Source organism: Octopus bimaculoides, chromosome 2 (assembly GCF_046866305.1).
Source record: "Octopus bimaculoides isolate indiv1 chromosome 2, ASM4686630v1, whole genome shotgun sequence".
Classification (NCBI taxonomy): Eukaryota; Metazoa; Mollusca; class Cephalopoda; order Octopoda; family Octopodidae; genus Octopus; species Octopus bimaculoides.
This window is the reverse complement of record NC_142929.1, coordinates 27,345,229-27,370,320: the sequence shown is the minus strand read 5'-3', so window position 1 is coordinate 27,370,320 and position 25,092 is coordinate 27,345,229. Positions and strand designations below refer to the sequence as shown.

The following is a 25,092-nucleotide window of genomic DNA, read 5'->3' as shown; positions in this document are numbered from 1 at the left end:
TGGTGAGAATGTGCTTTTTTCAAAAATTCCAACGATTCCACAGTGACACCTCATTTGAATTTAAAATGGTTGCAATTCTCAATCAGTATATGTTTTGCTAAGTCCATCACCAAATCCCAGAGGCAAATATCAAAGGTGGTTAGACTCCACCTAGAGGTTCCTTGCATCTCCCATGGTTAATTATATGTTGTTGTGTCATGAAATAGAATATAAAAGATCTCTATGTTTCTACTCCACAAAACAAAGAACACTGTTTATAAAGAAGCTTTGATACTATGTAAGGGAATTACTTTGTGATGTTCCTTGACTCTTTACTCAAGGTTATGTTGGACACACACACATCTTTTTTTGATACTGTCTATGTTAACAAAAAAACTGAGAACATTGTATTCACCTAAGAAACTGCAATAGAATTTGGCAAAACTTACCAATTAGAATTACAATTTATTTGTAGTAATTATGGTTAGATTGCAAAAGTGGGGGAGAAAGTGAGGTGATATGGTGGTTTGGGAGTAGGAGATAATGTAAAATAGGGTGGAAAGGACAGTATTATATATGTACATGTTTATGTATGAATGGATTTATGTTTCAAATCACAGACCATTGATTTTTGCACCAAGGTATCTGAAATTTTTCATGGGACAAATTTTTTAAAGAAATGGAACTTTTTTCTGATACTTCAAACAAGAATTAGGTCTACCTTATCATCAGTCTTCAGTTGTCGTAATCTCATCCGAAGCTGGAAGCGAAGGAAATTGTCAGTACCAATGACAGGGAGCATCAATACTCGGCAAAGTGCTTGTAGCTGCAATCTGGAGAGGTTATCTAATGTGATCTCATCTTCAAACAATTTGGAAAATTTGAGAATTTCTTTTGTTGATGTTTGCAACCCAGAACTTCTTATCTGGAAAATGAAGTTGTACATTCTTTTATTATACATGAAATAAAGGATCCAAATAAAAAAAAAAAAAAGGGAAAATGTCTTAAAGGTATTTCAAATATTTGGCATAGTGTTTTATTTTTCTTCCAGTTGCAAATTGAATGAAAAAATGTCTGGAGTATTGGCTTGTGTCAAACTTTATCATTTGATCAGTGTTCAAACTATAGCCAAAGCATCTTTATATTGTGCATACTGTCCGATAATTTGGTTTCAAATTTTGGCACAAGGCCAGCAAGTTTGGGGGACAGGTAAGTCAGTTACATTGATCCTAGTGTTCATCCCAAAAGGATGAAAGGCAAAGTTGACCTCAGCGGAATTTGAACTCAGAATGTAAAGATGGGCAAAATGCTTCACAGCATTTTGCCTGGCATGCTAATAAATCTGTCAGCTTGCCACATTATGCTGATCTACAATTTAGAACTTAAATCATTAATCATTCAGAATTTCCTTGAAGATGCACTACTACAATGAGTGAGTTGAATAATGCAAAGGGGGATATCTAATACATATATAGAAAGACATATATATACCTGATTCATGAAATTTGAGAATTCTTGTACCATATTTTCATTGCTTTTCTTTGCTTTACTTCTTACTGCACTTTCCATGATTGTATCTTGAAGAAATTTGGCCATTTCCAGTTTTACCTTCAAATTCTTCTTCAATTTTTCATGCTTCAAAAATATATTTTGAAAAGAAGATAATAATGATGATGATGGTGGTGATGGTGATGATGATGATGCATACTGGTGATAGTAATAATGACGATGGTGATGATGATGATTGAAAATTTATTCCTATACTGTAAAGTGGTTGGTGTTAGGAAGGGCATGAAATTGTAGAAACTGTACTGAAACTGAGACAACTAAATAAGACATGGTCTTCCAAACTGTCTAGTAAAGCAATAACTGAATAAGAACTGACTTGCTCTGTAATGAACCATGCAACCCATGCCAGCATGGAAAATGGACATAAAATAATGATGTTGATGATGACGTAAAACTAGTTTCTTACATAGGCACAAGCTCAGAAATTTGGTGGAAGGGATTAGTCCATTAAATTGACTCCTCCAGTACTTGACTGGTATTTTTATTTTACTGACCCTGAAAGGATGAAAGCAAAATTGACCTTGATGGTTTTTCAACTCAGAATGTCGAGAGCTGGAAATACCATCAGACATTCTGTTTGACAATCAAGCCCAACACCATCTGTATAAAAGTGAACTGAATTGAGGTGGAATTCATGCTTTACCAAAAAGTCAGAGTGATGACACAAATGAAAAGCTATTTTTTAACTAGGACTAGGCTATAAGTTTAAGACTAGGCTATAAGTTTCACTTGCTGGGAGTGTCTTTGTTACTTTTATGATATTTAATAATAATCCATAACACTGGCATGAGGCCAAAAATTTGTTGGGAAGAGGAATAGAGACAAGTGAAACAACACCAGTATTTCTGGCATGTATTTATCAACTCTAGAGATATGATAAATAAAAATAAATTCCTTTCTTGTTGGATTTGAAATCAAAATATAAAGGCATATAACTAAACATTAAAACTCTTTAGTCTATGTTCTACTGTCACAGACTAAGTATATGCCTTATAATTTCTTAATATGCGCAAAAGTTATAGAAGTATAGCAGAATATAAAGCAGAGAATCAGTAAAGTTATTAGAGTATTGGATAGAATGTCTTGCAGACATGGCTGTGTGGTTAAGAAGTTCACAACCACATGGTTTTGGGTTCAGCCCCATTGCATGGCACCTTGGGCAAGTGTCTAGTATAGCTCCAAGGCAATCAAATCTTTGTGAGTGGATTTAGTAGATGAAAACTGAAAGAAGCCTGTTGTGTGTGTGTGTGTGTGTGTGTGTGTGTGTGTGTGTGTGTGTGTGTGCTTACAGGATAGTTTTAAATGGACTCATTGTCATACAAGTAGAATCCCTGATTTCCATTATTCTGTGAAAAAAACGTTTGACCATAGAGAAAAATTAATTACCAGGAAATAGGTGAGGGTTGGAGACAGGAAGGGCATCTGGACATAAAAAAACTACCTTAACAAATTCTGTTTGACCCAGGCAAGCATGGAAAAGTGGATAAAATCATCATTATCATCATCACTTTAACATCCATATTTCTATACTTGTATAGAACAGATGAAATTTGTTAAAGCAGACTTTCTGTGGTTGGGTAGGCTTCCTGTCACCAACACTCACCTGTTTCTATGTAAGGTAATATTTCCCCAAGGTCAGACATTTTTCTGCGGATTGGAAGTGAAGGCCACTATGTGTATGATAATGACTTTCATTTACAACCATCATGCGATGTTAGGACAAAGAAGGACGTGCATGCTCACATACACTATAGATTCTTTCTAGTTTCTATCAAATCCACTCGCAAAGCTCTGGTCAACCTGGAGCTAATGAAGACACATGCTCAAGTTATCACATAATGCAACTGAACCCCAAACCACAGTTTGTAATGGTAAAAACAGTGCATCACCATCAGTGCAAATTAACAAAGAGACAAACAAACAACACTATAACACTATATTTTGTACTGGTATAAGAATTATGGGCTCATTTACATTTTAAGAATATTTTACATGCCTTTTTTTCTTATACAAAATAACTTCACACTGGAATAATGCACACATACAATTTAGACTTCAAGGCAAGATCTGTCTTACCAACATTCTTTAAACATCTCTATTTAGCCTATTGTGTTCAGCTCTGTTACACCGTACCAATGATCTCTAAAATTTCCCACTATACTGTTCCCAGCCAAACGACCCACTCTTTGCACTCACCTTCCAGCATCCTTGCACTCTAACAGTCTATCACCACTCACAAATCATGGAAATAAACACTCCAATCAACTTTTTGTCCACACCGAAACTACATTTCTCTTAAACAGCCTTGAGATTTAGAGTTTCCTAGAATTCTGTTAAAAGTAAAAGTTCTATTTTTAAAGAATAAAGACTAGGCCCTAGGCAAAGCATACCATTCTAATTGCTTCAGATTTTCTAACAACAGCTATCATTAGATTTTATGGTTGAGTTGTTAGTGATGGAGATAACATGAAGTCGTAAAAAAACATATTTGCTCTAATTATATGCAGGTGTGTGAAGTTTTTAAAAGACAAACCAGCTAGGTCCGTATCTAAAAATTGGGTGTAATAAAAAGAGGGAAAAAAACCCAATAACTGGAACTTACCTCTTTATGTTTTTCTGTGAAAGTGCTGGGCAACATCTCAGGAAAAAGTTTTAAAGCCACTGGCAGCAGAAATTCCATGAAAGGAACCACAATAAACACCAGGAAAGGGACAAGTCTAAATAAATCTGCTGTTGTTCGTACCAGCTGTGTAGGAAGAAAGAATATTAATAAGATAATCAAGGAACAAGCAATTTCAAGTTTGGGCAGATGGCATCAAATTACATGTTGCTGATTTCATCATCATCATCGTTTAACGATCGTTTTCCATGCTGGCATGGGTTGGATAGTTTGACTGAGGTCTGGAGAGTCAGCAGCTGCACCAGGCTCCAAACTGATCTGGCAATGTTTCTACAGCCGGATGCCTTTCCTAATGCCAACCACTCCGATCGTTCGGATAGTGCTTTTTACATGCCACCGGCATTGATGCCAGTCAGGGGGTACTGACATTGGCCTCGTTCAGATCGTGCTTTTTATGTGCCACTGGTATGGGAGCCAGTTAGGTGGTACTACCATCAGCCACGTTTGGATGGTGCTTTTTATGTGAGTGCAAATTACTTGCCACAATATACAGGGTGCATCAGTTTTTTTGAGGACATCTCTTTCAAGAACCCTTTCTTCTAATTAATTTTTTTACCTTACATTTCAGGTAAACGATGTCAGACATCAGATTGACTCAGCAAATGAAAAGGTACACTGTAATCATTTCCTTAAAAGCACAGCATAGTGATACAGAGATACCTTGTTTCCTGAAAGTTGCCTTTGCTGTCAGAGTCTGAAAGGAGCAGGAAACTGCAAACAGGGATCCAGCATCAGCAGCCAAACACAAAATGTATACACAAGGTCATAATATCAACAAAACACCAGAAATTTGTACAAATAAACTCAACATTATTTATACCAATTTGTTTTCAAATATACCATTTCTAAATTCATATAAAAAAATCTAAAAAAATTGACACAGCCTGTATATAGTGACTGACACACACACACACACACACATACGTGTGTGTGTGTGTGTCTCTCTGTCATCATAACAAGTCAACATCCTTAGGGCTGCAACTCCATCAATGTACACACCAAGAAAGGCAGGTTAAAAGATTTTATGGAGATACTGGAATAGAGACAAATGGATGTGTGATATGTACATCATCATCATCATCATCATCGTTGTTTAACATCCGCTTTCCATGCTAGCATGGGTTGGACGATTTGACTGAGGACTGGTGAAACCAGATGGCTACACCAGGCTCCAATCTGATTTGCCAGAGTTTCTACAGCTGGATGCCCTTCCTAATGCCAGCCACTCAGAGAGTGTAGTGGGTGCTTTTTACGTGCCACCAGAACGAAGGCCAGTCAGGCGGTACTGGCAACGGCCACGCTCAAAATGGTGTATTTTATGTGCCACCCGCACAAGAGCCAGTCCAGGGGCACTGGCAACGATCTCGCTCGAAAGTCCTTACACATGCCGCGGGCACAAGTGACAGAAAGGCGACGCTGGGCACAGGTGCCATCACAATTTCGCTTTCGAAAGGAAGGAACATCAGTAAAACTCATCACAAGCAAGGTACAAATTCTTCTGGGTGGGTAACAACAGTGGAATGGGTGAGGGTAGTGTTACTGTGAGAAGAGAAACGAACTGATAAGATAATAGAAGTAATTAGGATGTACAACAGGATAATTAAACCAGTCAAAGACAATATCAGGGCAGCATTCATTTTTTCATAAGTCCCACAACCAGGGCTGGACATTGAACAGAAGGACTACTTTTATGAGATCCTCCTGCCAGCTACCTTTATAATGAATGTCAGTGACCTCTTTATTATGGGTGGTAATGCACATGTTAGACAACACCAGGAAGGCTTCTCCAGCATACATGAAAACTACAGTTGATGGCAACTTGGAGTTTTGTAAGGTAAATGAGCCAACCATTTGCAACAGTAACTTCATGAGACACAGGCTAACCACCTGGTCATCTATTAATCAAACATACATAGAAGCTAGATAAACATTTACTCATCAGAAAATGAGAAAACATAAAAGTTGTGAATGCCAAGTCTTTCTATAGTGAAGGATGCACCACCCAACTTGGGTTAGTAATAGTATACTTAGAATAAGAATTAGGCAGACCCAAGGATAAGACACACACACACACACACACACACACACACACACAAAGTTTGAAGAAGGAAAATATGGAAACTAAAACAGTTATCTATTAGTAATAGATTGAGAGAAGTTCTAGCTCATACACAAAGGTCATAGAAACTTATAACACAGAAGACAACTGGGTGTTTCTATGAGTTAATATTGTGAAAGCTACAATTTGGATTTGTAACTGGTGCAAGACTCCAGCCAGATGGACATTGGACATGGTAGTACAATATAGTGTTGTAGTCAGCACTATAAAAGTTAAGTGACCAGTGTGGCAAGTGGAAAAACTGGAAGAAAGAGGGCAACAGGGAACAACATCAGGCAGCTAAAAGAGAAGCTAGATGTTAAATATACTCAGCAAGTAGGGAAAGTCATGAAGTGTTTCAAATTGCAAAGCTGTATACAACAGAGAATTGAGATGTATGTGGGGGGAAGTATGTACAGGAGTATAATAGTACACTTTCTCTTACTGGCATTGAAAAGAAAATGTCATGTGTTACTACAAGAGAAGAGTGCATAGGAGAGAGTCAGTCTATCTCAGTCATTAAAGTTAACAGCAGTATGGCTGCAGGTGCAATTAAATATATCAAGGCAGAGAAAGTAGCTTGTTCATCAGAGACAGTCACTCAGGTACTGAAAAACACTAGCAAAGTAGGTCACATGCCAGTTACTCAGTTAGCTAATTAGGTGATTCTCCAGGTGTTATACAGATTGAAGTCTCACCATTCACTGCTACAAGGATAAAGAAAATGCACTAAAGAGAAAGGCTTTAAATTGTTGGATCAGGTTATGAAAGTTACATTAAGAGTTGCATAACTGATAAAGAACAAAATTAACCTGGATGAAATGGATTTTGGCTTTGCGTCAAGAGGATGTATCACTTATGCTGTATTCAAGATGAATACAGTGTAAAAGTACTATGGTATTCATCAACCTGGTAAAGATCTTTGACAGAACCCCCTGTTCTATCTGCTCAGTAGTCTACAAAACGGCTTGTAAGGTCTATACAAGCCATGTACACAAATACTATGGAGAAATAAGAGTCAATGATGAGTTCAGTGATAGATTTAACATGAAGGAAGACATTTATCAAGGGTAAGTTCACAACCCTCTCTTGTTTTTTGCAGGCCATAACAGAGAAGTTTAAGACTGGCTGTCGGTACAAACTTCTCTAAGCTGATGACTTTTTATAGGTGAATCTGTAGAACGTTTGGAGAATAAAATTCCAGACACCAAGCAAATCTTGGAATTAAAAGGCCTCAAAGTACACTTAACAAACACTGAAGTTTTAGTAAAAACAGGCTTCTGTTGCCACCAGGGAAATGGCTGTACTTGATTTGCAGAAAAGTAGTAGGCAGAAATTCTAAACAGAGTAAACTATGGAGAAATAAGAGATATAGTGGAATTACTGACAATCTAATAGAAAAATTAGACCTTATATGCAGCAAGTGTGAAGGAGTAATTAGCAATAAGGATACATGTAAAAGAAATTGCATCAAATTCTGGGAAAGCTCACAAAATGTAATTAATAGCTTCTGCTACTTAGATGCTGTAATTAACGGTGGAGGGGAATGTATTGAAAAGATAGTAGTCAGAGTTACAGCAGAGTGGAAAAAATTCAGAGAACTATTACCTTTACTAGCAACAAAGAGTTTCTGTTTGAGAGTGAAGGACAAATTGTACTTGGTTGTGTGCAAAGTGTGATGCTGCATGGAGATGAGATTTGGGCATTGAATGTGGAAGAGTTACTACAGCTGGAAAGAAATGAAGCAAGTACATTCTACTGCATGTGTAATGCTTATGTGTATAAATGATGAAGCATAAATGAGTTGAGAGAAAAGCTAGATAGAAGATGAATTAGATGTAGTGTGCCAGAGGAAAAGGTTGCATTAGTATGGCTGCTTGGGCTTGAAAGACTGACCGTTAGGTAAACCTCATCGAGGAATGTGAACACAGGCTGGAAAGCGGAGCATTTTCCAATCAAAGCTGGATGTAGAGGATTTGTTGAACACAGTGTGAGGTGACTGTTATTGTTAGGCCTAACTCATCGTAAAGTAAATACTACCATGACTGATATCCAAACTATTGTGGAAAAGGCTAGCCCCTGGATTTGGTTAAAAAGAGATGATGAGTGATGGCTAGAAGAATATTGAGCTTCATTTGATAAGTTGATCTAGCAAGCAGGGTCTCATATCAGTGATGGGTGCTGGTGCACATTGATGCTGTCGAGAGGTAGGCCCTGAAACGGTGCACATTCTCTCCTGATGACCCCATACACTTGCTGGCTTCTGGTATGTAGAGCTTTCAACAAATAGCATTTACATGTGCAAATTGTTTGCAGAACATACACAGTAATAATAGAGGTGGTGGTAGTACCTCATCCTCAATATACAACATTTCAGTTGTCAACCTCCCACCACCTCAAATGTGTACAGTGGTAATTTTATGTGTAATTGAAGTGTTGGCTTTCTTAATCACAACCTCAGGCAATTCATCAGCATTTTTAATTTGCCTGGTGATATTAAGCCTTTGTTTATGTTTACTTTCTGAAGTTTTTTTCTTTTATATCAGTTTACTCTTGGCCAATGTTTTTTGGCATCTTCATAAACTACTACATTAATTTGAAAACAGATTATCACATTTCACAATCTTTCATTAGAATCACTAGCAACATGAATATGATGATTTTATATTGATATTATATTTTGGTAGAGTATGAAACAAATATTTATATTTTCTTTGAAACAGTTATTATATTTTCCATCCTCATTCTAAGCCAATTTTTTTATAAAACTGTTAAAAAATTAGTAATTCAAAACCACTAATGATGATGGTGATCCTTAATGATAAATTGGAACTAAGACCTGTTTCTTATATGAAATCGAACTAAATTTGTAGACTGGCACCCATGCCAACGTCTTCATGGAACACTAAACTTGGCTTGCGAAGACCTGTTGGGGCAAGCGAAAGCAAAATCATGATGGCACCAGTACCAGTAAATCACTAAGAGCACTGTCCAAGCGTGATCGTTGCCAGAGCACCAGCTGCCTGGCTTTCGTGCCGGTGGCATGTAAATAGCACCATTTGAGCGTGACCGTTACCAACGTTGCCTTCCTGGCACTTGTGCCAGTGGCATGTGAAAAGACATTCGAGCGAGTTCGTTGCCAGTACCTCCTGACTGGCCTTCGTGCCGGTGGCACGTAAAAGCATCCACTACACTCTCTGAGTGGTTGGTGTTAGGAAGGGCATCCAGCTAGAGAAACTCTGCCAAATCAGATTGGAGCCTGGTGTAGCCATCTGGTTCACCAGTCCTCAGTCAAATTGTCCAACCCATGCTAGCATGGAAAGCAGACGTTAAACGATGATGATGATGTTGCCAATTTTAAGAGAGCCAAAATAGGTTTGCATGTTCATCCATTTTACAAGAGGTAGACTGACACGTATATGCAGTGAAATGCTACCATTTAGAAACCAAAACTATGTCATAGACCCATCTAAATTGGTCACAAAACACTAAAGTCCTATACTTCTCAATTATTGTGATGATAACTGATAGATGGATAAATTATACCCTTCAAAAAGCTGTTGTGTAAGCAGCACAAATATCAAGAAAGATCTTAATTATCCTCTAATGATTACTTTAGATTAGGAATCTATTTTCTGTTGTAATGTCTGGGAGTGTCAAATAGTGACTGTACAGCATAGTTCAGTTACATTAACAAAAGATAAAGTCTAGTGACAAACTGAGAATAATAAAAAATCAGCAAGGGCAACATAGATATATAGATATTTGTAGTCATTACCATAAACCTGTAGCTGAAAAAAAAAACAAAAAAACAACCAGAACTGGTGGAGAAAATCTTCTCAGAAACATCTATGAAAAGCAAAAAGAGTACAAGAGAATTCCTAATGCATTGCACTATAACTGAATGAGTTAACCATTTTATTACCATATTTCTGTAAATAAAAACTGCCTTTGTTTCATTTAATTTTGAAAATAATGAAGAATTTAGGGAAATAACTTTGCCATTATTAAACTGATGTTTGGAACATCACATAAAAATCATTTTAAAACAGAAAGTTTGTGTCATAGAATCAATGGCAGTCACAGGTGGGCTGTTAAAAGGGATAAAAGAAAAACCAAGAACTCACCTGTTTGTGTTCTCGCCTTGATAGAGTTGTTCCTTTAAGAAGTTTCCATAAAAGCCGGATGCTAATTTTAATATCAATGAACATCAGTCGGAAACCATGATAGTAGTGTTTAACCTCATCAACTACACGGATCCATAATTTCTTTTTTGGTTGAGTAATTGATTTCTCAGGTTCACTTCCAAATAGCTTCTCATTAGAGGCTTTTAATTCAGCCTCTGCAGCCTGTTCTTTTAGGGCTTTCACAGTCTGTTCTATTTTAGATTCTTCCTTTGATTTTGAAATGCTGCTTTGAATACACCTATATAATATATTATTTGGATTGCTTTGGGAATATAAATCAAAGCTGCATATAAGATACTTTGATTTAAAATATAATGTGGGTAGATAAAGTCTTGCATTTTGAGTTTTGCGTTGATGATTATCATGGAAAGAGGAAACAGAAATTTGTAGCTTTGGTTGCCTTCTGTAATGTGCTAAAGAATGTAGCTTCAAGCACCGTCTGAAAATGATTAAATTAAAAGGAAATTAGTAATTTCAAATAAATGACAAACATAATTTTTATTTTACAAGCAGATGCAAATTTGCAGGAAAGGGTATTGTTATTTAAATAATTCCAGTAAATAACTGGTTGTAATTTTATCACTTCCTAAGAAACAAGGTCAAATCTAGGAGACTATAACTCAGTAGTTCTCAACTGGGGTCCATAAGACCCTTGGGAGTCCATATAAGATCTTGTGAAAAATTATGCAATAAATTGCTTATAGTTTTACAATACACACAATATTCTTACAATCCTTCTTATAAGATTCCTAATAACAATTATAAAAATACAATAGGATTTGTACAGATGGAATGGTTATGGGGGTCCACCCAAGTAAAATGGGAATCGAAGGGGTCCATAGGTAAGAAATTGTTAAGAGGCACTGCTATAACTAAATACTCAAAGTCTGGTGCGTGTTGAAAGTGCAGGTTGAAGTAAATAGATAATGGTGGCAATTTTCCATTTCTGCTACCCTTCTTCCCTACACCCAGAAATATTTATAATTCTTTATTGGAGGGTTGATACTAAATACTGTCTGATACTTTACTACTTCTGATACTAAATAATAATAGCTAAGTTATTAATAGATTAGAAATACATATCTAACAAAATAAATAATTAAGCAAACACATAATTACAATAGAAATCAAAAATGTTTGTTAATTTTATAGAAATGTTTCTTAAAGGCAGTGCTTATGACTTTTGTAGGTCAACAGCCCAGACATAATGTTCATCATATTTTATGTCTGCAAGCCAAAGTCTACAGGGACAACAGTTACAGTATAGGAGGTTAACAATAAATAGATAGTGTGTGTGTGTGTGTGTGTGTGTGTGTGTGTGTGTGTGAGAAAGAGGGAATTTGTACAAGTAGAAATGTAAATGATAAGAGAAAGGTGAACATCAGGAAAATATCCTACAATAAGAAGAGACATGTTTTGACACTTCTGACAGATGATTAAATTGATAAAGGTAAGAATTACAAAAAAAAAAAAAAAAAAAAAAAAATGACTGAAGCTGGAAGAATGCCAATGAAATCATATTAAAGTGGACCTAATGTTAGCTGTTAGTACTGTCTAGTTGTTTAACCCAAGATCAATAGTGATTAATCAGACCAATGGTAAAAAGCATTCAGGATATGATCATCTACCCTTTTTTCTTTTCTAGATATGGTGTACCCTGGATTACAGAAGAAATATGTGACTAATCTAAATACAGAGGTATCAGAGTTAGTGGTATCATATACTGGTGATTCAGAGTCGGAGATCATAGTTTTGTGAACCGATTCCACAACCCTACAATGCAGACATGCCTCCTATTATTACCCCTACAAGTCTGTTCCTCCCCACACCACTACCAATCTATACAAAGTATTTTGTCAAATCTTTCTTCTTCAGAAATATATCCATCTGGAATACCCACTTTGTTTCCCCAAAGACTACAGTTGGTCAAACTGAACAACAACCACATCCATTTTTCTTGACTCAAGTCAATAAGGGAGCAATCGTGTAGGTATTTGACTTGCTACAAATAGCAGCTAAATCTCCTACACCACTGCTGCTGCCACCACCACCCTAAATCAATAGGTAGTAAAATAACAGAACTAGGTACCAGATTGTTGGGTACATATTGTTAGGCACCTCAATGTTTGGCAAGACAAGGTGTTTGAGTTAAATTTGATGATTTTTATGTTTCCTTTTTCTTTTTTTTTTTCAGGAACAGCTTGATGTGTTGGTGAACAGTCAACAGCAATGGAGAACACGAAGATTAAAGTTGTAGTTGAGAGCAAGTTGACTGACATGGAGGACTGGAAGCCATCTGAATATTGGAAAGAATTACCTGCCATGATTTGTGCAGGGTATCACAATGCCACTTAATGCCATGTGAACACTGTAACAGCTGTAAGCCATGGTATGGACATTATGCCTATCTGTACCGTTGAACAGGGCCTTAGGTTCAATTTAGATGGCTATGTGAAACTGCTGGTTGGAGGAGACTGTGGTCAAACCTTGACTGGAGAAGGTTGCTGCTGGAAGGCCATATGTGTGGTAGCAGGATTTTTCTCCTAGGCCATATCTCCAGAAAGAATAAGAAAGTAGTTGTCAAAGAATTTCTACAACTTCACCAGTCCCAATTTCTGGCCTCCTAATTCCCCCAATTGTAATGCCATAGATTACTATGTATGGGGCACAACTGAGAAAGACACAAGCTCTGTCTGAAACACCAAGGCTAAGCTTGTGGCCAGGATCAAGGTGTTCAAAGATCTTCCCAGGGACACAGTAAGAAATGCATGCGCCAGGTTTTGGGGCCATTTTGAGGCTGCGGTGGAAGCTGAGAGTAGCTACTCTGAATAAGTTGTTATCTCCCAGCTATAATCTAGTTGATACTTTTTGAGTTTTTAAAAAATACTTTCATTTTTGGATGGAATATTATGTTTTCTTTTCCTTTTGTACAAACTATCAAATTTAGTGTGTTCAAATTTAGCCTGAACACACTGTAGGTACACACCACTGGAGCCAATGAAGGTGCCTCTTTATGGTTGCTTGATCTGCTATAAATAGCAGTGAAGTCTCCTTTAAATCATAGCTGACACTTTTAGGAAAAAGAAACATTGGATAACAAGGTCCAAAGTTCCCTGCACATGAAAATAAAAAGTTGGGTTGCTCATGGTTGGAATGCCTTTGACTATAGGTTTGCTCAATCATGAGTGTCTTGGGCTAGACTACAACAAAAGCAACATGTGAACATGAGACAAAGAAAGAGTACTGAAGTGTACTAGCAAGAAGAATGAAGAGATTGTCAAATTTAAATCCAATAGCAGCTGAATCTAACATTCAGACAATTCTGCCATCTGTTCAGGTAAATGAAATCAATATTTTACAACTTGACAGGATATATAGAAATGTTTGTAGCAAGAAAAACATAGTTACCGAGCCACACTGTGGCCACAAAGGCACCGACAAGCCAGCATTGTAACGGGTGATCTCCTGCAAAGAAAAGTAAGACATACATCAAATATAGAATTATATAAAAGTTCATTTACATAAACAAACAATTTTATACTATGAATAAAAGCACAGAATGCAGGAGTGGCTGTGTGGTAGGAAGTTTGCTTCTCAACCACATGGCTCCAGGCTCAGTCCCACTTCATGGCCTTTTTATTATGCCTTGGGCTGACCAAAGTCATGTGAGCGAATTTTGTAGATGAAAAATGAAAGAAGCCTGTTGTCTATATATGTGTGTGTGCACACATTTGTCCCCCACCATTGCTTGATAACCGGTGTTGGTTTATTTATGTCCCGATAACTAGTGGCTTAGCAAGAGACTAAAGTACTAAGTACTAAGTTTAAAAAAAAATTAAATATTGAGGCCGATTTGTTCAACTAAAACCCTTCAAGGCAGTGTCGCAGCATAGCTACAGTCCAATGAATGAAATAAATAATAGAAAAAATATATGTGTATGTATGTATGCATTTATACACACATGTACATATACACAATTATACAAATAAATAAAAGAAAACATATGTGTATGTATGTATGCATTTATACACATATGTACATCATCATCATCATCGTCGTTTAACGTCCGCTTTCCATGCTAGCATGGGTTGGACGATTTGACTGAGGACTGGTGAAACCAGATGGCCACACCAGCCTCCAATCTGATTTGGCAGAGTTTCTACAGTTGGATGCTCTTCCTAACGCCATATACACAATTATACACAGACTGATGGATTAGCAAAGTGAAGCCAGGAACAATGATTTGTGATGCTACAGTTTGTAATAAATTGGAAATTTCAGGGTTCAGAGTGTCTGCCTACAACATAGGCACTGTCAGCTGATGTCTTCAACAATAACCGCAGACTGATCAATGCATTGTTAGTGAAATTTGATAGATTGAAACTCAAAGAACCTTGGTGTGTGTGTGCATGTGCAGCCTGGTGCCACACCAAAACACATTTCCTGGCTTGCTCCTTGGCAGTAGATGCTCACTCTTCAGTCCGAATAAGAAGCATCGTGTCTTTTCCTTGTACCTTATCATAATGAGATGTGCTGCTGCCCAGGACAGCTCTTTGAAGAAATACATGTACCAGCATTCAGTGTCTTAGCTGCAGTTCTCCAGTCAACTGCTGCTGCTCCCTCTTCCAACTTTTGTGGTTGCAGGACACACACACACACATGTATACATATGCGTGTGTATGCATGTATTTTTATACGTGTTTATATATATTTATTTTATTTATTTATGTGCCCTTTAAAAGCCTAGCCAGGCTCATGAGCCCAGTTTCTATGGTGTATGTGTTCCCCACCCCCAGTTGGACGGGATGCCAGTCCATCGCAGTGTTACTCAAGAAACAGGAAGAAAGAGTGGGAGAAAGTTGGGGCGAAAGAGTACAACAGGAGTCACCACCACCCCCTGCCAGAGCCTCGTGGAGCTTTAGGTGTTTTCGCTCAATAAAGACACACAACGCCCGGTCTGGGAATTGAAACCACGATCCTTTGACCGCGAGTCTGCTGCCCTAACCACTGGGCCATTGCGCCTCCATGTTTATATATATAAAAAACTAAATTCATACATATATATTTATATACATACACATGTATATATAATATATATGATGCATACATACACGTGTGTGTGGCTTATACTCAATCAAAATTATCTGTTATCACAATATATATATAAATATATATATATATATATATATATATATATATATATATATATATATATATATATATATACATGCATGTATGTATATTGTAATAATGAATTATTTTGATTAAGTACAATGCCATTTTGTAAGGAGATAGATTATATTCATTAAATGAATGATAGTATCTTACTAATACTTATATCACTGACCCTAGACAAATGAAAGGAAAGGCAGACAAGCTAGATACAACGAATCATCTAATCTGGTTCTCTTTCTCTCCCTACAATTAGCATCAATGCCACACAGTTACTTAGCCAAGTCACTTTGATAATAGATGGAAGCATACACAAAACAAATATAAAAATAGACATTAAATGGGAAGATAAGGTTAAAGAGTTTCCGTTAATTAACAAAAACTGTATGAGCTAATGTTTCTTCCCCAGCTCTCTTTCACTCTCTTAATTTTTTTTTTTTTTGTTTTTCTTCCTTTACAGCTTGGTAATCTTTCTAATGTTAAAGATTTGACTTAGAAATGTTCATGTTCTCAATTTTCAGTTAACTAGGCAGAGAGAACTGGAGTAATGATGTGCTTTACTTAGGAGCACAAGGACATGCTATTGTATCAGGATTTGAACTCTTGGCAATGCACCAATAAGAAGACAACTCAATCATTACTCTTTTACTTAGCAATTTTACTTTCTTTCTTGGTATTTTTATTTTATTTTGCTTGCAAATTTGAGAGATAGATCTCAAAACAAATGAGAACTTTATGCCAGTGTGTAATGTCCTATGCAGCTGGGAGATATATTTTCCTTGTGGGTAGCATGCTCATAAGCCATATACTGTTTCTGCTCTTTGACATGGTAAAATGTATCTTCACATATGTGTCTATATTACAGATTAAATGTCCAATCAACGGAATTCTTATACCAAGACGAAAAAGACAACTTTAGAATATCAGGCAGAGCCCATTGAAGGGTTCTTTTCTATTCTATAAAATTTATTTTACCCTCACAGCATAAAATATTTTCCACTATTTCATGTTATCTATTAAAACAAAACATTATTAGTTCCATAAAATTCAACTGTTTTATCATAAATTAAGGGTATAAGATACAAAGAGCCATATTCACCACCTGAAGGATATTTCTATTATGGGTTGTCCTTAACCAAGATACTTAACTCTCAATCCATCAAGCCAACAATAATAGATTTTTTTTTTCGTTTTTTAGAAAGCGATGAAATCATGGGAAACAGAACCAAAATGCAAACATGATTTCTTAGGGAGTGTGAAAATATAGAAAGAAATATTTTAGGAACACTCATTCTTCCATTGCTTTTCATGACTGGATTAATTCCTCAGACAAGTATACTGAGAAAATCCAGATCTTTCTTTTGCTAAAAACCAAAGTGAAAATAAACTATTTGCTATATATGAATGCCCTCAAACTATACATCAAAAATGAAAATGATCTACATTCTCTGGTCCAAGTAGTAAGAATATTTAGCAAGGTGGATAAGTGTGTAGTTTTAATTATAAAGAGAGGTTGACAGTTTTAAAATGGGCATATCCTGCCAAAGTATTCTATCTGTTTCATTTTGAAACCAGCCAGATCTGACCTCTCACACCTACTCAACAATATCATTCTAAAAATAAAGTCATATCATTGGAATCTTGAAATCACAAGAGAATGCATAACCAATTCAAAACAATGTGAATAAATAAGCATTACGTTTGACAGAGCAATCTAAAGGCTAAAGGGTTAAATCTGATACTATAAAGATACAAGATCATAGATTGCTGGGAAATAACAAGGGATAGAAGTATCTAGGGATGCTACAGGGTGATAAGGTAATGCAAAAAGAAACAACAAATAAAGTCTCTAAAGTGTACAAAAGAAGAATTAGTTACAAGGCAAAATGTGTCCCATGCTATTGTTGAAAGATTTTGCTCCTTTTCTAAAGTGGGCAAATACAAGCTACAGGAATTGGACAGAACTAAGAAGCTTTTCACAATGCATAATGTAATATTGAGAAGCTCTACTCACCAAGAAGGGAAGGAGACAGAGATTTGTTAAATGCAGAAGACACCATCAATACGGTGATATTGAGTTTGAAAAACTATGTTGTACACAGTGAAGAAAGAATATCATCTGTAGTTAGAAATATCCAAAAATCCACAGAAACAGTAGAAGAATTCAAGAACAGAAAGGAGGACTGTAGGACTAATAGCTGGAAAGAGAAGAAATTACACAGCTATTAGTCCTACAAACTGAGGATGTCGGAAGTAAAGAACGCTGGCTGTGGCTAACAGATAGGAACCTGAAATGAGAAACTGAACCAGTTTCAGGAATAAGCCATATGATTCAACTCAATAAAGATAACAACTGATAAAACCCAGTCAGAAAGCAAATACAGAACATGCAGAAAACTGAATGGAGTAAGCTAGTGCAAAAAGAGTATAAGCACAAGTATGACTATACTGGTAGAAGAGTGTGTTGGGCTGCTAGTTGGTTGATCTGAAGTGATGGAAAAGAGGTATGAATACAAGCCAGAGGTTTTCTGGCTACATCAGTATCAACAGTCTCTATAGAAACTGACGATACTATTGAAGGAAGGAGACTTGATATATTGATACAGGACAGAAAGAGCAAACTGTATTAGATCATAGACTTTGCAATACCACATGATAACAGAGCAGATAGCAAAGAAATTGAGAAAATTAAGAAACATCATAACCTAACCAAAGATAGAAGTAGAGATTGTGGAGCACAAAGGTGACGGCAGTCCTTGTGGTAATAGATGCACCAGGCACAACACCCAAACTGCTACCCAAGATGTTGAAGGATATTGGAATTGAGGCCCTATTTTGGAATTGGAGTTATAGCAAAGTGCTATTCAGTACTCTGCATGAATCCTATGAGACATATATATATGAAATGTAATACATACACAAACTGTTTGTGTAGTTAGATGTATACAGGGTTATTCAAAAGTCCTTCTAGTATTTTCACTTTATATAGTCTTTACATGCTAAAAGGACTTCTGAATCACTATGTGATGTGTGTGTGTTTCTACAATGCAAGTCCACAGAAGAAATAAATGAATGTTATATTAGCTTGACTTTCAAAGAACCTAGAACAGATGACAAAGGAAAATAAGGCTGTGAGCAGATATATTGACAAGAGAAAAAACACAGTGGGACTGAACCCGGAACCATGTGGTTGGTAAGCAAGCTACTTACCACACAGCCACTCCTGTTTATTTTTTGAAAATATTATTATTATTAATATTATTAAAGGCAGTGAGCTGGTAGAATCGTTAACATGCTGGATGAAATGCATAGCAGTATTTCACCTGTCGCTATGGTCTGAGTTCAAATCCTACCGAGGTCAACTTTGCCTTTCATCCTTCCGGGGTTGATAAATTAAGTACCAGTAAAACATTGGGGTTGATGTAATTGACCATCCCCCTCCCCCAAATTTCAGACCTTGTGCCTTTAGTAGAAAGGATTATTATTATTATTATTATTATTTTTATTATTATTATGCTAACAGAATCATTAGCACACCAAGCAAAATGCTTAATGGCATTTCATCTTTGCATTCTGAGTACAAATTCTGCTGAGATCAACATTGTCTTTCATCCTTTTGTGCCCCAAGGGCCAATGTAATCAACTTATCCCCTCCCACAAAATTTCTGGCTTTGTGTTTACAGTAGAAAGAATTATTTTTATTATTATTACTATTATTAAGGCAGTGTGATGGGGCAGAATCGTTAGCACACCAGGTGAAATGTTTAGAAGCATTTCATCCATCTTTACGTTCTGAGTTCAAATTCCACTGAGGCCAACTTCGCTTTTCATCCCTTTGGAGTTGATAAATTAAGTACCAATGAAACACTGGGGATTGAGAGGGGGGGGGGGGCGATGCAATCAGCTTCTCTCCCCCACCCCAAATTTCAGGCCTTGTGCCTTTAATAGAAAGGATTATTATTATTGTTATTATTATTATTATGTATTTGTACTTTTAGCAAATTTGAACAAACCAATGCTTTGTGAGTGAAATGAGGTTGTCAGAAACTATGGAGAAGCAGAGCTTATACTTACGTATATTTGTGCATATGTGTGAGTGTTTGTTTATGTATACAATTGATAAGGAAGACCACATTGTGTAGCGTTTACATTTATACATAAACAGTTGATATTCTGCCTGCAGAAAGTCTTTGATCACTCAGATGCCATGTCATGAAAACATCTGAAAGCTTGCAGATGTTTTGAATGAGTGTGAAACTTTAGTACGCTAGTTGATTGCTAATTATCTAGCAACACACACACACACGCATCCACATACATACAGGCACAGATATGGCTACGTGGTTGAAAAGCTTGCTTGTCGATCATATGGTTTCATGTTCTGCTCCACTGTGCAGCATCTTGGACAAATATCTTTTACTGTAGCCCTAACTCAACCAAAGCTTTGTGAATGAATCTGGTAACTGGAAACTGAAGTTATCATATGTGTGTGTGTGTGAGTACGTGCATGCGTGTGTGCATGTGTGTATGTGTTACTGTCTCCTTGTCTTGACATTGCATGATAATGGTAAATGAGTGTTCTTTGTTTCTTATCTTCTGTGAAAACATGTCTTTCCATGGGGAAATATTACCTTCCTTGGAAACAGGTGAAGGTTGGCAACAGGAAAGGCATCTGGTTGTAGAAAATTGGCCTCAAAAAATTATTCTCTGATAAGCTAGCTACTCCACTACACAATTTCTCTTACAAGGTTTAATTCAACACAAAGCTATGGTTGAAGTCCCTTACTCAAGATACCTTGCAGCAGGATCAAATCCAGGACCTTGTGATTGCAAACAGAACCTTTTAATCAATTGGCAATGGCTGCTGAGAGAGAGAGAAACAAACACATGCATACACTAACATTCATATAAATACACACATAAATACATTCAAGCTAGATTTTTTATGCAGAAAGAAAAGTACTGGAAGTAGAAATTTTATACCAAATCCCACCTTGTCCTGCTTACATGATAGTCTACTCTGTTTTAAGTATTTGGTCCAGGCCCCTAATTTCAAGATTCTATCCTTTTTCCTTTTCACTAGTTTTTGAGGCCCTGAAAAGTATCGTGGGCACTGCCCTTACCCCCTGAGAGATACAGTAAAAAATAGTACCATGTATTAACACTAGTGTACTCAAACACAGGTACACACACCCGCTCTCTTCATATGAGTGCATGAAAAGAAAGACAGGGTATTTAAACTTCCAATGGGGTGCCTCAAAGACTGGTGGGCAAAGGGATGACTACATAGAAGCTTTTGACCAAATACTTGAAATCAAGTGGGCTCTGCTAGAAACATTAGGTGATAATATTAAAACAAGTAACAGATTAAGTCTAAGCAGGTAAGAACAGGTTCAATCCAACTTGTGGGTTTCCACAGTTTTCTTTTACTCATTCTTACTGACAAAGTTTGGATCAACCTGAGGTTAAGATAGCAGAAACTTGCTCAAGGTGATATTCAGTAGAATCAAAGCCAGAACCATATGACTGCAAATCTATCGGACCACACAGCAAAGTCTGTACAACAATGAATGATACTCATGTCACCATTGCTGTTGCCAACCACTATCATCACTATATTCATTTACTAGTACTTTTACACTGTCAGTATAGTCTAGTTCACAAGTAATCAACCAAATGTTGAAATAAGCTAAAGATTATAACAATTTTACTCATGTATATTTAGTGAGGGGGGGAAAAAAACTATATAAAATATTCTCTAATAATATATAACAGTAAGTAAACCAGACGTAATTTTTGATATATATATATATATATATATATATATATGTTAGGAAGGGCATCCAGCTGTAGAAACTCTGCCAAATTAGATTGGAGCCTGGTGTAGCCATCCGGTTGCACCAGTCCTCAGTCAAATCGTCCAACCCATGCTAGCATGGAAAGTGGACGTTAAACGATGATGATGATGATGATGATATATATGTATATGTATATAGCATTGAGCTGATGCATTTTGAATGAAACATCTGTTCATTGATCTTGATAGTAGCAATGTTAACACATACTGTTAACTTTGGTTTATATTTATTATGTTTTATTTTGTCTACAATGGTAAGAAGCTTAGAGAACTTAATCCAATCTGTTGTAGTTAATATTGTGTCAACTGATTCTACAAACTAGTTTTAATTCCTAGTTAGATTGCTTTCACGTATGTGACTACTACTCTTGTGAGCCGAATGTCACATTTGATTGCCTTTCCCTTAAATATGTTAGGAACAACTTTGCATCTATATAAGTAGGTTAAAGAGCTTGCTTTGCAATCATGAAGTTCAACACCAGTGCATAGCATCTTTGGCAAGTTCCTTTAAAGTTCAGCTTAACTTGAACCTTGAAAGTGAAATTGGTTACACAGAAACTGGAGAAACCTATGAAATGAATGGTACCTGTAATTCAATGGGTTTCACCTGTGACATTGTGTCACTCTGATTCTGCCTGAGGAGTACATTGAAGGTACAAGTATCTGTGCAGACAACTAGAACATGCATTGCTGAGACTGATGAAAGATCCATTTCATTCATACATACAACTATCCATATATATATACATACATGACACAAACACTCACACATTTTAGGAATATGAAATTCTAAAAGGCTCTTAAATGATTGCTCAAAAGTATTTCTATTTCTTTTATGTATGATTTGGTACCACCCATGAGAAAGACTTGCCATTGCCTCGTCTTAAATTCATTTCAGGCTAATTCAAACTGGTTTAATAGTCTAACTTGTTGTCAGTTGAATAAGCAGTGGGAAACAGTAATGTGTAGCATGGTAAAATATTTCTTATTTCAATAAATGTTAATAAACTAAAAAATAAAGCAGCATTAGAATGTTTTTTAAACAGCAAAGTTTTATTTTCTTCAGTACCTTATAGGCTTTAAAGTCCTTCAAAAGCAGTCGACAAGGAAACTATGATATTATTTAGGATGTGTTGTAAGACTGCATGGAATAGAGCATTTCAGGAAGAACACATCAGACTGATAACAAATTATAACATAGGAAACCTAATTGTAAATCTGCTCAACTATGGATGATCAAAACACAATAAGAGAGGAAACTGTATCCAACAACCTCTTGATATGTTAAAGAATTTTTGAAATAGAACAATTAATGAAGGAACATCTACCTAAGTTCCTTATTTGGCCATTTAACTACCATATTTTCACCCATAAATGAACCCCTTACTACCTCAAAATAATGATAATAATAATAAAAAATAAAACAATAAAAAAACAGCCCAAGATCTAGTCCTTAAATACCTCGGGTGAGTTATCACAGATGGCTTAATTTTAACTAGAAAATTAGTGAAATATTAAATATTTATTAAATTCAACAAAGCCATATTCATACAAGGTATACAACTTAAAAGATACTGGCAAAAACAATAAAAATAAATAATATAAAAAAAAAACGTCCCATACAAGAAAACTTTAAGAAGGAAACTAAATTTATAAATATTTAATAACAATTCATATGAGTTTATTTAAGTGATACTTAAGTTATTGTTTCCATTGTAGCCTTCATTTCATTGTGTTGTGGAACTCAGATATTCCAGTTAAAAATTTATGTTTCCTTATCTAAACAAAATAAGCATCTGTTTGCTTTGCTTATTTTGCACCCAGCATATGTTTAATCTCAGGTTAACTTGTATATTGCTTAAATATTTATTATAGCACATTAAGCTCTAGCAAGCTAGACTTAACTATAAATAGTTTAGCTCAAGGAAAGAGTAACATTTTTCAATTTATGGCTAATCTAACAACATTCCACAGTTAATAATACTGATGATAGGAGCACACTTGCATTCACATTCAAATGTATTTCTTTATTTTTTTTTCTTATGCATACAACTACACACCCGTACACAAATTCTATATTAGATATTATTTCTAACCTTTATATAAAATAATTTGGGGTTATGACTCTTATAACTAGTGCTCATCAATCTCTGTTTATCATAAGGCTGGGGTTATGTTAAACGATACCCGTTTTTAAGGAAGTTGCCTCCCTTTGGAAATATCACAAAAACTTTCACAGAAATGCTCCTCACTCGGTTTCTACACAGTTCTCATTTATCCAGATTTTACGCTCAGGGTGCTGGTTAACCCGGTACCTGTGGAATAGAATCCAGGATCTGTTTGTCACAAAGCAAACTCTTAACAACAAAGCCATGCTTGTTCTCTATTGATTAAATATGCTGGTTTACATGTATATTTTAGTGAATAACAGGTGATCAAATTTCCGTGATTGCCAGGTGATGTGCAGATTGTATCTTATCACTGGTGTGTTTTCATTTTCTTGTTAGAGTTGTTTACTTACCAATATTCATCCAGTCGACATTGCAATTGGCAAAAAAAAAAAATGTTTAACCCCAAATTAAGCTGGATAGTTATAGTTTGAGAAATATTTGAAAGAAACTGTGTTGCTACATACTAATTTGTGAAAAACATTTTAATTGCATTTCACTGTCTGTATAAGTGATTTTTGTCAGTCATATAAATTGTAGCTCATCCGGCATACATGTTGAATCCAACTGTGTACCATCCTCTACAAATGTTTGGTCTGGTTCCAAAGTTAGAAATCAAATACTAAAAATCAACTAAATGTTTTTTTACAGATAAAAGGATCATAGATTCAATCTATTTGGGTCCTATTCAGCTTCAATGTAGTTAGAACAATATATGTTCTTTCAGTTTAGCGGTTTCCCATCAGTTGACCATGCATTTACAAGAAACCTTTAGAACATTAAAAAAAAAAGATTACAATGCCAACATTACAATTTTCTAAAAAATTCTACAAAAACTTAAGAATAACTATGGAAGCTTTAACCACATACCCACACCAGCATGCACGCGCGCACGTGCATGCACAGAGTTGGCATCATAAGAACTTAGAAACTTTGAGCTTCCTTGGAACATTGAATCTTGAAGCAGATAAAGTTATGACCAATGGTTTCAAATTTAGCATAAGGTCAGCAGTTTTTTTGGGAAAGAGTAAGTTGATTACATCAACCCTAATGTTCAAGTGGTACTTCTTTTATTGACCCCCAAAAGGATGAAAGGCCAAGATGACCTCAGTAGAATTTGAACTCAGAATGCAAAGGTGGATAAGATACTGCTAATCATTTTTCCCAGTGTGTTAACAATTCAGCCAACTTGCCACCTTAAAGCATGTAAAAATTGAGTTAAAAAACCTAGGTAGAAAAAGGCAAAAGCTGCCTATGGAACACAAAATCACATCTCTTCTAAACAGTGGATTTTCTATCCAAAGTGTTTTTTCCTTAACCTAATATTTACATGCTATTATTTGTAGCTTTATCTGCTTCGAGATTCACCATTCCAAGACAA

General features: G+C 36.0%; 1 protein-coding gene across 14 annotated transcripts in view; it reads right to left on the bottom strand.

The window, feature by feature from the left end:
- Positions 1-25,092, bottom strand: part of LOC106868837 (mitochondrial proton/calcium exchanger protein) — a 75,778-nt gene that overhangs the window by 11,003 nt on the left and 39,683 nt on the right. For 9 of the 14 annotated variants that reach the window (XM_089341970.1, XM_089341971.1, XM_089342001.1 and 6 more), the window contains 5 exons: positions 13,922-13,978; positions 10,454-10,952; positions 4,151-4,294; positions 1,471-1,614; positions 701-904 (listed from right to left, as the gene is read on the bottom strand). In XM_089341970.1, the coding sequence (XP_089198096.1) occupies positions 701-904; positions 1,471-1,614; positions 4,151-4,294; positions 10,454-10,952; positions 13,922-13,962 (1,032 nt within the window). In that variant the 5' untranslated portion in view covers positions 13,963-13,978. Of the gene's footprint in view, positions 1-700; positions 905-1,470; positions 1,615-4,150; positions 4,295-10,453; positions 10,953-13,921; positions 13,979-17,700; positions 17,885-25,092 lie in introns of all 14 variants that reach the window. The other 5 variants (XM_089341978.1, XM_089341965.1, XM_089341982.1 and 2 more) reach the window with 1 other exon arrangement.